At 42.4% G+C, this 16279-nt stretch overlaps 1 protein-coding gene across 2 annotated transcripts; it reads left to right on the top strand.

The window, feature by feature from the left end:
* The first annotated feature begins 6373 nt into the window (after nt 1-6373).
* On the top strand, nt 6374-15637 carry prdm1c (PR domain containing 1c, with ZNF domain). 2 transcript variants are annotated; one of them, XM_085382140.1, is made up of 8 exons: nt 6374-6576; nt 8180-8431; nt 9733-9852; nt 10854-11106; nt 12523-13538; nt 13699-13827; nt 14015-14075; nt 14215-14470. In XM_085382140.1, exons 1-8 carry the CDS (start codon nt 6550-6552, stop codon nt 14322-14324), a joined length of 1968 nt encoding a protein of 655 aa, XP_085238266.1. In that variant the 5' UTR covers nt 6374-6549; the 3' UTR covers nt 14325-14470. The 2 variants fall into 2 exon arrangements, with proteins under 2 accessions (XP_085238266.1, XP_085238265.1); XM_085382139.1 differs by having other exon boundaries at nt 14015-15637.
* Nucleotides 15638-16279: the final 642 nt, after the last annotated feature.

Here is a 16279-nt window from a genome sequence, read left to right as displayed (position 1 = left end):
AGTGAGCATCTCTATAAAAGCATACATTTTGGTAGTTTGTTGGTTTGGAGAATTCAAGTGTAAAATCCTACAATCTTCCCAGGAGTGGATGTCCCAAAAAACCCAAGAGTCAAATTTCAGACTCTTTAGGCCCCAGTTAGCAAGCTAAATGCTAAAGTTGGAGCATGACTTAAGTTCCATATGTACAAACCAATTCTGGAAAAATGTCTAGAACAGACCAAAGTAGATATGTTTGACCATTGGTGGAAACCAAACCAAAGACAGGATATCAGCGCAGACATCTCTTATCAAATGTGAAGCACAGTGATGAAGGGTTGAGGATTTGGCTTATTAAGGATTCACAGGACATGGGAACCTTACTGTCATGAACCCCTCTGTATGCCAAATTCTAGAGTGAAATGTGAGGCCATCTGTCCGACAGTGACAGTGGCAAACCTACAAGACAGTGGCTGAAAAAGAGAATAACCTAGGTGTTGCAATGGCTTGGTCAAAGTCCAGACCTAAAACTCAATGAAATGCTGTGGTGAAAGCTGTGCATAAACAAATGCAAACCTCAATGAATTGACGTAATGTTGTAAAGAAGAGCGGGCTAAAATTCCTCCCCAGCAATGTGAGAGAATGACGTACTGACAGTCATACAGTAAATGATGACTTCAAGTTATAGCTTCTAAAGGTGGTTAGCTAAAAGAATCTTGGTGCGCACTAAGTTTTTCAGAGGATTGTGGAAACTGTTTTTCACATGACTTTATAACACTACTGTGAATATTTAAGAGATTCTGACTACATACCATTTTCTTTGGGGTTGGGCAGATAGGTTGAAAAAGAGAGTGTGTGTGTTTGCGTGAGTATGTGTAATAGTTTGTGTGCATCCTTCCCGGATGACAGGCCCCTCTGTTGGTCATTATTACAGTCTGGCTTAGTAATCAAGAGGAAGACAAAACAATGTGAAAAGGCTTTTGATACAGGCAGGTGTGGCTCCTGGGGGTCTGACACTTCCTTGCTTGTACAACTGTCTGTCTAAAGATGTCTGTAAGCACCCCCCTTGTTTTCCCACTCAATGCTTCAAGTGAAATTTAATGCAGCAACTGCTTCTTCTTTCTTTCTTTCTTTTTTTTTTAGATCAGAAACAAATGCTGTGGCTATTTTAGAGTAATAGTCGGACCTTAAAGAGAGTCAAAACGTTTCCTAATTATTAGTAATGGTGATAAAGAGGCATGATACAACTAAAGAGTGAGAAAAAGTACACCTCATTTCAGACAAAATACTCAGGAAGGACTTTGAGGGGTCAACCACAATGCTTTGGTTCTCAGAGCAGCATGTTAGTTTCCATTATCAACCATCAGGTTACTGTAAACTCATGTGATGCTGTGTGGAAGCATGTGCAATAAAATAAACAGTGAATCGAATTTTTTAAAACCCCCAAAAACTGTTTTTACAGAGAACTAAGGATTGCTATATGCATGACAAGACTGGCATGACATTCTGATGCCAGTTAGGATAAGAACATACAGACACCTATAATTTCTACTATCCAGCCTGTTAAGAACATCTTTTGTGGGTCAGCTGAGTACAGTGATACATTTTTTTCTTCCTGTTCCCCTCATCTCTGTGGGTGGCTTTGTCAGGATCTGAAAAGACATCTGTTGTGAAGTGCAGTAGCATTCCTGGCCCTGAAACCATGATAATAACCCTTGGCCTGTCAACAGGAGATCATCCAGCAATTGAAGGGAGATTGCTGGACTGGGTGGGTGGTGGCTGTGGCGCAGCGCTGTCAGGTTTTGTTTTGTTTTTTTCAGATTAACAAATGAAATGGATCAGAGGAAAGAAAAAAAGATGGAGAAAGACGGCGTGCATCAGTGTATTTCTAATTTAATAAAATAAACCCAAGTCATTCATTGCGTTCACATTGCTACCACCGCCATGTAGATGTAGCTTATCTTGCCTCAATCAACTGTCAAAGACCGGATGAAATACACGTGAGAGTAAATGTTTCCTCAACCACAAGCTGTCGAGAGTATAGGGTATTTCGAGGTAAAGGAAATCACTTAAAGTAACATGAAATGGATGAGGAGGCTGTCATGGCTGACACGCTGATAACACCACAGTAAGGCAGGGTGACATAGGTCAGAGTAGGGGACAGTGACAGCAAGATAGCTGTGATAAAATTCTAAATATTTCTCCTTGAGTCAGCCGTAAAACTTCAGAAAAAAAGCCAGAGGGGGAGGCTCTGTTGAACAATTGAGGGGTAATGGGTTATAAAATGGGCTTAGTCTTAGCCATCTCTGCCAAAGTGCATTGTCCTCATTCTTGCAGGAGGTGACAAGGAAGGAGTGGTCACCTTTGGTTCTCCTGCGAGACATAACCCAAGGCAGATTGCAGATGGAAATTATAGAGCAACCCATGCCATTAATGGAGCCTTCCCCCACAGGTATTCTTGGCTTGTGTTAAAGCAGGTTTATAATCATAAAATAGTTTTTACATGTACCGCAGGAGATTTAATCAATTCGATGATTAAAGAGAAAAATTCTCAAAATGTGAAAAAATGGGTAGATGCTGTGGTCTATTTTGGTTTAATTAACCCCTTCAGCAGAAAAGCTGAACGTATCTAATGTGCAAAGCAAAATTTAGAGCTGGTGCTATTTCATGTAAGGGCAATGCAAAGGCAGAACGATCCAAGTTTTCCCAGGAGGGTGCAAATTGAAACCTGCTGCTCATTGTGAGCTAGCTAAGAGCTAATGCCTGTACAGTTGGCACACTGACTTCTGTTTGGCAAAGCCAAATTCATGCAAATGATGAAAGTAAAACATTTGCTTCACTTTCTGCCTGAAAGCACTTTTAATCCCAGTCTGCTCAGCGTTTATTGTGATAATGTAAATCTAAGGGTGGCTGTTCTTTAGCCAAATACTCATTGCCCTGGTTTGGGTTCATGACGTGTCTACTTTCACTTCCTACAGCACATCCTAAACCGGTTAAAGTCAGTCAGTGATCTTGTTATTGTTAGTCTACTTGTATGCAGCTTACATTTCATTACACTTCCTGCTCACTGACTTCATTCTAAGAATGCCATCTTAATTATCAGATGATCTAAACCAAGTTATAACCAGCTACACGGGCATATGTACAACCATACTCAAAAACCTCCACACGTACGTGTAAGTTTGTCTCCAGGGCCTGTACACAACTCAGACTAGAAGTCAATGCTGTCATTATGAGAATTACTCGCAGATACCTATGAGTAATAGACATAGTGTAGAGAAGGTCCAGATAAAGAGGCATTAGAGAGGAAGAGGAGGAGGTGGAGGAGAGGAGAGCTGAATAGAAGGTGATGAATGAGATGACTGAAGGCAAAGAAAGAGAACGAAAGAGTGAGAGACAGAAGTGGATTTTAAATTACATGGTGGCTCATGTCAGCAGTCCTAATTAGTAGCTTGGTCAGGTGTGGTGAGTGGGCAGGAAGCATGAAAAGGACAAAACACCACAAAAACAAAGAAGAGTCTACAAGCGCCAGAATCCACTTGACATATGCCAGTTCATTATGAACCTCCCCAAATTGAAAGTGAATGTGATCAGTGTAGATGTTTAATGTGCCGTGTGGAATTAGGTTTACAGATAGGTGTACGGCGTGACGGTTCAGAGCGTGGCGCGTGTCTAGCGCGTGGGTGACGAGAAAGAAAATTCTGACAGTTCCTGAGCTGGCTGGAAGCCGGCCAAATCAAATGTTGTGTTTGGAGAGAAGTCAAGAAGAGGAGGGAGCGGAGGTGGAGGTGAAAACAGGGCTGTAGATCTCAATCTTACCTGGGCATTAACAAATTCTGGACCTCCCCCCCAGTGAAGTAGTGTGTAGTGGCTGATTATAAATGTACATGCACCAGAACACACCCTCAAGAGTTTTCCAGTTATTTGTCTTTATCGCAGCTTATAAAGATTTCTAAGGTGTGACACTGCTTCTTGTTGCACCAGCTTGCATTTTAATTTCAAATAAGGTGTGCATGCACAATATAACCCAGAAACTGTTGTTGTGTATTTGTTTTCAGGATTCTCATTAGAAGTACCTATTTCATCATTCTTAGTATTACAGTGACATAATACCATAACAAGAATTGTGATTAATCTCATGGGTTTGTGTATCTAAAGCTCTGAAGCATCAAGTATCAATATGAATGAGTCAACCAAGCAAAGCAGACATATTTCTACTTACAGCTGTTTATTTAGTGATTTTTAATTTCTTGGTATGTAATAAAAATCATCTTGGTGCATTTATTGTGTATGTTTTTTTAACTGATGATCTTATGTAGCTACAGAACCTAGAGAACAATTGCTTCGTTTAAAAGACTATTACAGACGATGAAGTTTTACAGGTTGTTAAATCTCTATGTTGCTGCAACATTCTTCATGTAAGATATCCTTATTACACGACTACATGAATTACGACTAATCTGACTAACTTTAAACCTACAATTTACAAATAAATGATCTAATTTCCTCTGCGCGTCCTTGACTCGCTAACATAACACAGGTACAGTGGGGCAAAAAAGTATTTAGTCAGCCACCGATTGTGCAAGTTCCCCCACTTAAAATGATGACAGAGGTCAGTAATTTGCACCAGAGGTACACTTCAACTGTGAGAGACAGAATGTGAAAAAAAAATCCATGAATCCACATGGTAGGATTTGTAAAGAATTTATTCGTAAATCAGGGTGGAAAATAAGTATTTGGTCAATAACAAAAATACAACTCAATACTTTGTAACATAACCTTTGTTGGCAATAACAGAGGTCAAACGTTTACTATAGGTCTTTACCAGGTTTGCACACACAGTAGCTGGTATTTTGGCCCATTCCTCCATGCAGATCTTCTCGAGAGCAGTGATGTTTTGGGGCTGTCGCCGAGCAACACGGACTTTCAACTCCCGCCACAGATTTTCTATGGGGTTGAGGTCTGGGGACTGGCTAGGCCACTCCAGGACTTTCAAATGCTTCTTACGGAGCCACTCCTTTGTTGTCCGGGCGGTGTGTTTTGGATCATTGTCATGTTGGAAGACCCAGCCTCATTTCATCTTCAAAGTTCTCACTGATGGAAGGAGGTTTTGGCTCAAAATCTCACGATACATGGCCCCATTCATTCTGTCCTTAACACAGATCAGTCGTCCTGTCCCCTTGGCAGAAAAACAGCCCCATAGCATGATGTTTCCACCCCCATGCTTCACAGTAGGTATGGTGTTCTTGGGATGCAACTCAGTATTCTTCTTCCTCCAAACACGACGAGTTGAGTTTATACCAAAAAGTTCTACTTTGGTTTCATCTGACCACATGACATTCTCCCAATCCTCTGCTGTATCATCCATGTGCTCTCTGGCAAACTTCAGACGGGCCTGGACATGCACTGGCTTCAGCAGCGGAACACGTCTGGCACTGCGGGATTTGATTCCCTGCCGTTGTAGTGTGTTACTGATGGTGACCTTTGTTACTTTGGTCCCAGCTCTCTGCAGGTCATTCACCAGGTCCCCCCGTGTGGTTCTGGGATCTTTGCTCACCGTTCTCATGATCATTTTGACCCCACGGGATGAGATCTTGTGTGGAGCCCCAGATCGAGGGAGATTATCAGTGGTCGTGTATGTCTTCCATTTTCTGATGATTGCTCCCACAGTTGGTTTTTTCACACCAAGCTGCTTGCCTATTGTAGATTCACTCTTGCCAGTCTGTTGCAGGTCTACAATACTTTTCCTGGTGTCCTTCCAAAGCTCTTTGGTCTTGGCCATGGCGGAGTTTGGAGTCTGACTGTTTGAGGCTGTGGACAGGTGTCTTTTATACAGATGATGAGTTCAAACAGGTGCCATTCATACAGGTAACGAGTGGGGGACAGAAAAGCTTCTTACAGAAGACGTTACAGGTCTGTGAGAGCCAGAGATTTTCCTTGTTTGAGGTGACCAAATACTTATTTTCCACCCTAATTTATGAATAAATTCTTTACAAATCCTACCATGTGGATTCATGGATTTTTTTTTCACATTCTGTCTCTCACAGTTGAAGTGTACCTCTGGTGCAAATTACTGACCTCTGTCATCATTTTAAGTGGGGGAACTTGCACAATCGGTGGCTGACTAAATACTTTTTTGCCCCACTGTATGCCCTCTTCCAATCCACAACAGACTGAAAATGAAGATGCATTTGTTTGATCCGGACATAGCTGTGTGACAGCCTCCCTGGAGAAAGCCTCTTGCCTCGGGGCAAGAGTGTGACACACACACATGCACATGCACACACACACAAACACGCTCCAAGGAGGAGTCATGGGGCAAAGGGGAGAGAGGGGGAGGGAGCATGAGAGGAAAGGGAGTGTATCTCTCTCTCTCTCTTACACTGTCAAACACACACACACGGTGTATGTGAGCAAGACTCACATACACTGACTGCTCGGTTGCGCAGTCAGTATACTGAGGTCTGCTCAGAGAGAGAGAGAGAGAGAGAGGAAGAGAAGACAAGAGGCAGAGAACAGCCACTGGTTGCTTCTAGACACTCAAGCTCAAGAAGGGCACAGACAGCCTGACCTATGTGTGGCTCCTCACAAGGCTTTACAGTAAGTCTGCAACATCTGTCTCAGATCATCTTCTTAATTTTTACAGGAATAATATCGATTGTTCTATATTTTCAGCATGTTTAAGAAGAGTTAGACGTTTTTGGCTCGACTTTTCTTTTCTGCATTACGACACTCTCCCACGAAGTGCAATCTCAAAGTGTGCTTTCTAGAGACAGCCCGTTACATGTCGCCCCCGAGCCACAGCTGTGTGCTCTTGACTCATGTCTTGATTTTTCAAAATATATTTTCTGCTGTGTCACTTGGTTCAATGGTTTCGGAGTGAGCTGTCACACTTGTGACAGTCATTCCGAGTCAGCTGTGGTGACACTTCAGAGAAAAAAATATAAGGTGTAACATCATATATAAATCTCGTCTCTTTGAACTTTTATTTGCATTTGAGAATCCGTTGACATTCTTTTGTTATTGCTGCATATATGCCACTGAGTACAGTTTCTACCACTAGTGCTGAAAACAACAAAAAGATGAGCGGTGGGCTTTTTTATCGCAGCTTACTGACTGTAGATTTATTTATACATAAATGGGGAGAATTTAGAATTTCTATTCCTTGCAGTCGTTCCCTCAGGAGTGAAGTTTTGACTTGACTTTTTATCTCTCATCAGTAAGGAACGTAAGTCACATGAGTGTTTACCATATATTAGCAAGAACCAGGCTTATCTACCACTATCTCAGAGGCAAACTGATGAGTCTACAAAGGAAGAAGTTCTCAGACAACACATCTGAGCGTTGCCTTTTAATCACGAGCCTGCCATCCGCTTTTTCACTCTTCTTTATTTCAGTCTGGGAGCCGTATCTTTTGTCGCGGCTGAGTTGCCTGACAATCGCAATGTCGTGAGAAGGGAAAGAGTGAAAATAAGGGACAGAAAGAAAAGGAAACAGAGAGTAGAGTGGCACTTCTTTTCTTTGTTTCGACATGTAAGAGCAGTTGTTTAGGAAAGGGAGCCACTTCGGGGCTGGCAATCAATGAGCAGACGTACTGCTTTTGTGCTTTTGATCAATTGGTGGTTTTTTTGTTTTTCTTTCTTTACATGTGTCTTCATATTATGGGGTTTTTGTGGACTGAAATCAGGCATATCTCACTCTAGCAGCCCTTCTGTGGCTTTTTAATACAGTAAATAGTCAGTATAGAGTGTTAAGACCTGGCCGACAGCCAAGTCTCAGTCAGTTCGGAGGAAGTCTGGTTGATTCCCTGGTAGTGCGGGTTTCCTTGTGAAAGTGGTCCTGCTTCGGGGCTGACGTGCACAGGAACCTCTGTTATAGCCCCGGGGTTGTATTCTGAGTCACAGGATGTAAAGGACAGAGGGGGGCAAACTTGAAGGTTCCACTTTGAAGTTTGTTTGTCCGGTGTTGGCAGTAGACGGGAAGGTTAGTTTCTCTACAGCATCACAACTGCCTCCTTCTCTATATCACACTTCACAATCTGGGACCTACTTTTAGATTCATTCAAAACTCAACTCGATTCTGCATCTGCTGTTTTATGAAAGAAAGGTTTGCCTTCCACCCTGTATAACCAAAATAGCGTTTAATAATAAAATCAGATATAGAATCATATGGATTTAAGAGCATTTTTCTTTATTTTCCATAGGCCGCCTCTTCATGTACCTCAATCATGTTAACCTCAGAGAAGTCAGCTCAAACTGTGGGTGCCACTGCAGCGATGCCAGGAAAACACGATGTTGATATGACATCATGGAGCGAGGCAGACTTTGAGGAGAACTGCACTTACATCGTGAAGGACCAACCTCTGGAAGGCGAGTCCGAAAACAATTGCAAGACACGAGCTGAGAGATCGTTGCCCAGGAACCTGGCCCTGAAACGCTGCCACGACTCAGCAGAGGTAACCAAGGCCTTCCGTGTTTGTTCTTTTACAAACAGGCAAGACATTAATGAAGACAAATAGTCCCAGTCCAAATATCTCAAAGCAGCTATGTGATGTTTTTAGTAAATGACAATTATTTGCGTCACTCCAACATCCTTCCATCCTCTCATCTATCCTCCGGTGGGAAGTACTTGACATATTGTTGTCTAATTTGAGCTTTTCCTCTCTGCTATGTGTATGTTGAAGCAAACACAGACACAATAGCCAAGCCTCTGGGCACTCAGCCTGAGGGCTCTATGATTAGTAGTTATCTTAGATTCCCATCCCTTTGTTCCAGCAGAAAATTACACCATTAGGCAAAAGCCCATAATATACATAATACCCTAAATGTTCTTCCAGGTAAAATATGTGTCATCTAGCATGGAGAATTATTTCCATCCTCTCATCTATAAATAAGTGAGTGGATAAGGAACTGACAATCATATAGTGTGGTAAATGCATGATAAAAGGTTAACCGCAAAGAACTAGTCATGAAAAGGAAACACTAAATTTCCTCTACAAAAAGTGTAGGGAAGGGAGATCAGAGGAAGTATCCCTGACATCTGCAGTAAAATACCTGCATTTACCACTTTGACCTTCTTATAAGAAATGTCTGGTTGACGCTAAAGAACAGGATACATGACAGTAATCTGTGACACAAGGGCAAGTCAAATGATGCCTTTAGACAAAGTCATTGAATGCAAGGACAAAAATATCTGGATAAACTAAAGACAAAACTGTAGGCCTGAGTCTACAGTGTAAAGATGAAAGAGAAATACACTACCATCGCTTTAGGGCTTTTGCTTTTTTAACATGGAGCTCAAGGTGCTAGCTGGGGTGTGACCATGACACCTTATCCACTCTCCCCCACCCTGGAGGACTGAGACAGAGGACTGAGTTTCACACCTGGTAGTAGCAGAACAAGACTAGTAGTGAAATTTTAATATGGGAGAGAAACTAAAGATAACTTGGTCGATTGGCTTATTAAATATTTAACATGTGAAGGAGAGAAAACATTCAGTCACAGCCTCTGAAAATCCTCTCAGCCTGTATATTATAAAATAAGGACAACCTGCTTAATTGCCTTTTTCCACATAAGTGTCTCCAGGGGACAAAAATATTCAGTGAATTGACCAGATTCTTTGGAGGCTGTATTCCAAAGAATCTCATCTATCTTAGGATGTTTTAACAACTAAACGTGCCTGTAACTGCTCGCTCAGATCTTCTGTTTTATTAACTGACCTGCTGTTTGACGATTATGTGCTCTCTTTGTTTAACAGGTGCTTGGGGTGATGACTAAGGAGATCATTCCGAAGGGAACACGCTTTGGCCCTTTGGTGGGTGAGAGCTACACCAACGAAACTCTGCCGAAAGACGCCGACAGGAAGTACTTTTGGAGGGTAAGCAAGCCTCATGTGAGACTCTGCAAACTTAAATGTTAAATTCAACGATGTGCCTTTCAGAACTGTTCACATCCTGTATCTCTGACTGACTGGAGATGCTGCTTTGGCTATGTCGTGGCACGAGTTAGCAAATGTGGTCAACGTCTGACATCCTGTCAATGTATGAGTCAAATTTGTCAATGGTCTGGTGTTTTTAAATGCCATTTGCCTTGATAGCTTTCAAAAGTGCATGCACCATATATGTCAGTGTGTTTGCCCGTTCTGTGCGCTTCTGTCTGAGGTCTTTCTCTCTCTCTCTCTGTCTCTCTCTCTCTCTCTCTCTCTCTCTCTCACACACACACACACACGCACAAGCACACACAGCTGTTTGGTTTCAGTGACGCAGCGGTTCTCCTGTGTCTTCGCTTCTCACAGTAGTGGTATCACTGCCAGTAAATACACCATACACATGTCCGCACTTCTCCAAACTAACAAACTCTCACACTGACTAAGCAAGGAAGTGGCTTCAAGCCTGAGAACTGTTTATGTTACACATTCAGCAGCATCAGGGCATCTTCCATTGCACACATGCTCCTGAGTAATTCTATAGCATACACTCAGCAACCTTGACATCATGCAACTCCAACCAAAATTTTGCAACAGTCTGACAATTTGTTAATAATACAGCCATGACTCAAGCAACAGCACAGAAAGAACACTTTTGTACAATCGCAGAGGAAGGGAGGAGGTGAATAACTTCACCGTGAATGTAACAGGTGAGAGTAAGGAGTGGGTGAAACAGTATACCCAATACTACAATCCAGTCATACAGAGAAATTCTTTTTGAGTGTTCCCTTTGTAACTCATATTGTGTGCTGCAAAGACTTGCGCCTATCCAACATGAAAGAAATTACAGCATTTACCATAAAGGCGCGAGGAAACTGTGACTTCATGGTTTCAGGTTCACTTCTAATAATCAAGTGAATTATTTCTGATCTCTTGTTCTGCTCACGCTATAGGTCTTCTCAGAGGGGCGCTTACACCACATTCTGGATGGGCTGCATGAAGAGCGGAGCAACTGGATGCGTTACGTCAATCCAGCATGCTCTGTGGAAGAGCAGAACCTGGTTGCATGCCAGAGTGGCTTGGACATCTTTTTCTACACCACCAAACGACTTCAGCCAGGCCAGGAGCTTCTGGTGTGGTACTGCTCTGAGTTTGCCCAGCGTTGTAACTACCCTCCACTGGGACAGCTGGCTATTGACAAAAACGGTGAGTGCGTGTGTTTTTGTGTGTGTTGTCAATTTAGGAATGCGCAAGGACCGAGTGCTGCTGAAGTCAACAGAAACTAACACGGTGCCCACGCATCGAGACGTATCTGGTTTGTTCTGTCATTGTGAAGTAAGGCCCCCAGTCAAAACGCCAGCCGACTGACACACTCTTTGTGTACGTGTTTAAGAACTTACTCCGTCACACCCATAGCTCCTTTGTTGACGCAGAAGACAAAGGAGGATAGTGGAGACTTGAAAGCAGAGAAGAGCTGTCTCCAGGTGCAGCAGCAGTACTGGCGTAAGATGAGACCAATTTCAGGATTTTAAGCAATGTTTCAGTTTCCCTTTTAAACTCCCACATAGAAGGCTGCCGGCAGCTCATTCAGCCAGACAGCATTTGGCATTCATTCACAAACAGTAGGAATGTGCATGCTAGCAGAAAGACCACGCAGAAAAATACTAATTCAAACACAGTCACAAAAAGAGGCCGCTAGAGGTGCTGATGGCACTCTGGCACGACACCCTTTATTTATTTGGTTCTTAAGGAGGAAGCGAGGTAGGAATTTCTCTACTGACTACTTGAACTTCCTGACAAGGTGACCTGCTGACAGATTGATATCTCACTCAGTGTTGGCTGTTTGTTTGCTGAGAGCTGGCCTCCCTGGAGTGGGGGCAGGGTAACCTGGGAGTGAACAAAAGATAAGAGATGTGCTGTTTGTGTGGGTTGTGGGTTAATTGTGTCTAAAAGTAGGTGAAATGTACATGCAAACCAATGTATTTGGTCTTCCTCTCTGTTGTCGGTTTGAGTCCCTTGCTTATTCTGTGGTAAAGTCAGTGAAGCAGTACCTTTTTACCTAGATGAAATGCAAATTTCAATCCAGATTTTCAATCCAATTTATAAAATCGTTTCTATCTGTTTGGGAGCTGTAGTTTATTTGTCACTTCCAAATGACAAGTTGATTTTTGTCTCCTGTACACTGTGTATCCTGTCTGTCTTGTGACAGAAAATACACCTTCAACTGCCCAGCCCTCTAATGCAAATAGCACACTGTATCCACTCACTCTTGCTCTCTGTGCTATCTGTATCATGATCAGATCCCCATTGTTTCATTTCTGGTGTCCACTTTAACAGAGTGCAAAGGTCAGGGACATTCAAACAGTCGCATCTGATAAAAAAAAAAGTGCATCTCCTGAAGTTTAAAGTAAATTGTTTGGCTAGCGTAGGTACTTTTGAAAGCAAACGTGCATAGTGATTAAGAAAGAAAACATACAACACGTGTGCTTGATAAGACGAATATGTGCTTGTATGGCTGCATGTGTCAGTTAGTTGAACGATGATAATGTTACATCTAGTCTATGTTAAGAAATGAGTTTCATGTCTCTGATGATCTTTCTCTATTGCTTATCTGTCTAACAGAACAGAGTCCAGCGAAGAAGACAACAAGGAAACGAGGTCATACGGTCTCTGAAATCCTACAAGATGACCTCTCCAAATCCCCTTCTACCTGCATCAGACGTGTGGACAGTTTTTTGCCTCAGACAAATGTCTCAGCAGATTTTCCTTTATGTCCCAGTGTTGTCTACCCACCTCAGCCTATCTCCAAATCTATGCATGCTAATAGATATGCATTTCTACCACCTCTGCCATCCTGTAGCCCTCCAGCTGCCAAAAGGCCAGCACTAAGCATTCCTGTCCCTACTAATGTCCACTTTGCCTTTCAGCACAGTCAAGGCCCTCCCGTAGCAAAGCCTTACCAAGATCCCTGTATGCCCGATATTGCTAATTCTACTCTAATGCACGGCCCCTATCTACTGCCCCACTACTCACTTGGCCTTCTACCTCATTCATATCCATTCTATCGTGAACAACTGAAACCTCACTTGGCAGTCTCACCCCATGTATCGCCCTTTCACAACTATGCACATTTTCAATCGCCTTTAACCAGTGGTTGCAAAGACTTGACACGTGCACTTTCTGATTCCAAACCAGACCTCTTTCTTTCACCAATCTGTGAGCACAGAGACAACAAGGACCTCATATCCAAAAGAAGAGCCTACCTCAGCATACCCTCACACGACCTCAGAGATTTCAAACACTCCCCTCCCACCAACGTTCACACAGACCTCGCTGTGCCTGCCACATCCACCGCCTCATCTATGGTCACTAAAATCCGTGAAGCACAGCCGTCTCTCACACCTGGAGGATGCTCGCCGCAAGAGGGAATGGCAGCCTCCTCAAACTGCCTCCCTTCCAATTTTACCTCTGCCACTCAAAGTGAAGCTGAGGATACAATGGACCTAAGCAAGACAAAGCAAAGTGGGCAGACAATTGGCTACAAGACCCTGTCTTACCCTCTGATGAGGCAGAATGGAAAGATCCGATATGAATGCAACATCTGTGGAAAGGTCTTTGGGCAGCTGTCTAACCTTAAGGTTAGTTGCTCTTCAACACATTAAAGCAGTGCGAAAGAAAATGACAACCACCAGTTGAATACAGTGACTGGAGTATAGTATAATTGAATTAACCAGTTCCTCTGATTTCCTGAGTTTGATCGATAACAAATAAATTATCATATCTCCGACATCTTCTCAGGTTCATCTGCGAGTACACAGCGGGGAGCGTCCCTTCAGGTGTCAGACCTGCAATAAGAACTTCACGCAGCTAGCACACTTGCAGAAACACTACCTGGTTCACACAGGAGAAAAGCCCCATGAATGCAAGGTAAGGCTGCAGCTGTCGGAAATTGCTGGAAAGCATTAGACGCCTTATATCACTCTCGTAATAAATACGTAGGTGGACTAAAGGTTTGTACGTCAGAAACAAAACATTGAAACATCGCAGAGGTTATGTGACTAAGAACAAAATAAAGACTCATACAGAGATTCCCTTCTGCTGTGTTTTTACATAGGTGTGCCACAAGCGATTCAGCAGCACTAGTAACTTGAAGACCCACCAGCGGCTACACTCAGGTGAGAAGCCTTACCATTGCAAGCTCTGCCCTGCTCGCTTTACTCAGTTCATCCACCTCAAACTCCACAAGCGCCTCCACACTGGCGAGCGACCACACCGCTGTCCTCACTGCCCCTGTTCCTATCTCCATTACTGCAGCCTCCAAGTGCACCTCCAAGGCTTCTGCCCACTCTTGCCCCTGGCCTCACACAGATACTCGTCAGAGGAGCTATGTCGAGTTAACTCTGAGATTGAGAGGTTTGACATGAGTGAGGCGGCAGAGGAGCTTGAAGCCATGGCTGCAGAGGTTGATATGGACAAGGGGAATGTTACCGACCTAATACAGAAGATAGAGACCCGTGTCTCGGGCCACCGGGATGCTGACAGAAGGGAGGCTGAGAGAACCAACTACAAATCAGCAAAAGAGCGCTCGGGTGTTCAGCTGCATCACAGCAGTCCTGTACCTCTTCATCCAGCCAGCATCAAGCTGGAGTCAAGCTGCATATCAGAGCCCTAAGACAGTCCTGCTAATCCATCCATATAATCCTTACAGGTCAACTCAGCAGCTGTCTGTTACTGCCCTATTTGAAGTAAAGCCTTATCTCAATCATGGATTTCCTAGCCTATACTCTACGTAGACCGCAGCATGTGAAAAATCTAGACTTAACCAGCCTGGCCTGGAAAAAGTGACTTTTTTTTATTAAATGTATAGATCTTTGATAATTTATTCAATTACTTTTAATCTAAAATGTACAAAAAAACAACACATTTTTTGATATTTTGATTTTTATATCTCTGGAATGTCTTGATGGAACAACTACACATGTGATTATGCATTAAAAATAACAAAGATGCTTGCTTTAAAATGTGTTTTTTAGCATGAGACTGAATGTTTCTGTTTGTGTATGTATGCGTAATTGTGTCCCGTGATTCACGTAACTATTACTGTACAAGCATGACTTCATATGTAAGTGGGTTAAGCACTGAAATGACAGCAAAAAGAAACCTCAACTTGCCTTCTGGGTGAGTATACAGTTCTGAATCGGAGTTGCAGATAAACATCCTGTTATGAGTCTTGGGATACTCACAACCAGTAAATACCAACCCGTCATCATGGAAGGAAAAAAAACAAAACACACACACACACACACAAAATTGAACAAGATTATCTTCATGATCAATATCCTGTGAATAATTTTATACACGTATATCTATATTTGAGTTTTGGTATTAGGCAGTTGTCAGACATTTCACTCACACTGTGTGACTCCACAGTTTTAGTAAGACATATAAATAAATTAAAACTCAAACAAAGAGAACAAAACAGACTTAAGATGACTACTTTTATTCACAATGAACGCTGATTCATACAGCGCAGGCTTGTGAATAAAACTGCAACCATATCTCTATATTAACACAGCTATACTTGCTATACTCAAGAATTATTACAGGATTTTCTATCCAGTATCCTTCTGTGGTTCTTTTACTACAACCTAAAATAGTGTAGTTGTGGAAAGGGTTAAAAACAAAGTGCCAATTTATGCGAGTGATGATGAGGTAATGGGGCTCTTGTAAACTGCTCTGGAGCTTTTTCTCCATTTAAGAAAGTAAATTAAAGAAGTGGTGGGTCAAGTAGGTGTCATTAATGGCTTTCAAAATGACACAATCGTGACACAGTCCTCGAAATATGGGGCGTAGAACTACTGTAAGTGGTGCATGAACTATTAAAGAAAGACTCCAGCTGTTGTCATGACCTTCAATTAATTGAAATTAAATCTTCCTTTTTATTCAGTGTTTATTATTTAAAACTTGATTTTACCAGAAAGCCCCATTAGATTAAAACCTGTTGGGTTTTTTTCAAAATGACAAAAAATTGTTAAAACAAATATAACATGAAAGCACATAAAGTAGAAAATAAATAAATTAATAAATAAAGCAAGTCAGAGTCAACAAGTAACACAAGTCCTGCTTATGAATAGCAACTGCAGTCTTCTTCCACAGAAGTGGTTATCTTAGGGCTAAACATTCGGATTTGGTGTACTCTTAAGGTTAAGTCACGATCAAGTGCCAAAATAGAAAACACTATTCGGCCTAGACAGCGTTAACACGCATAATATGGGAGCTTTTTCTGCTTTTGGCCCCTTGAAACCCGATTATAAAGGACACAGAGATGTGCACCGGTGTGATGTGGGGGATGAACTTTATTTATTGTTCTAAAGTCGGG

Source organism: Rhamphochromis longiceps, linkage group LG15 (genome assembly GCF_057381845.1).
Source record: "Rhamphochromis longiceps isolate RC_006_pf linkage group LG15, R_longiceps_female_GT1.1, whole genome shotgun sequence".
Lineage (NCBI taxonomy): Eukaryota > Metazoa > Chordata > Actinopteri > Cichliformes > Cichlidae > Rhamphochromis > Rhamphochromis longiceps.
Note: the sequence above shows the minus strand (reverse complement) of the source record. Positions and strands in the feature narration are given on the sequence as shown.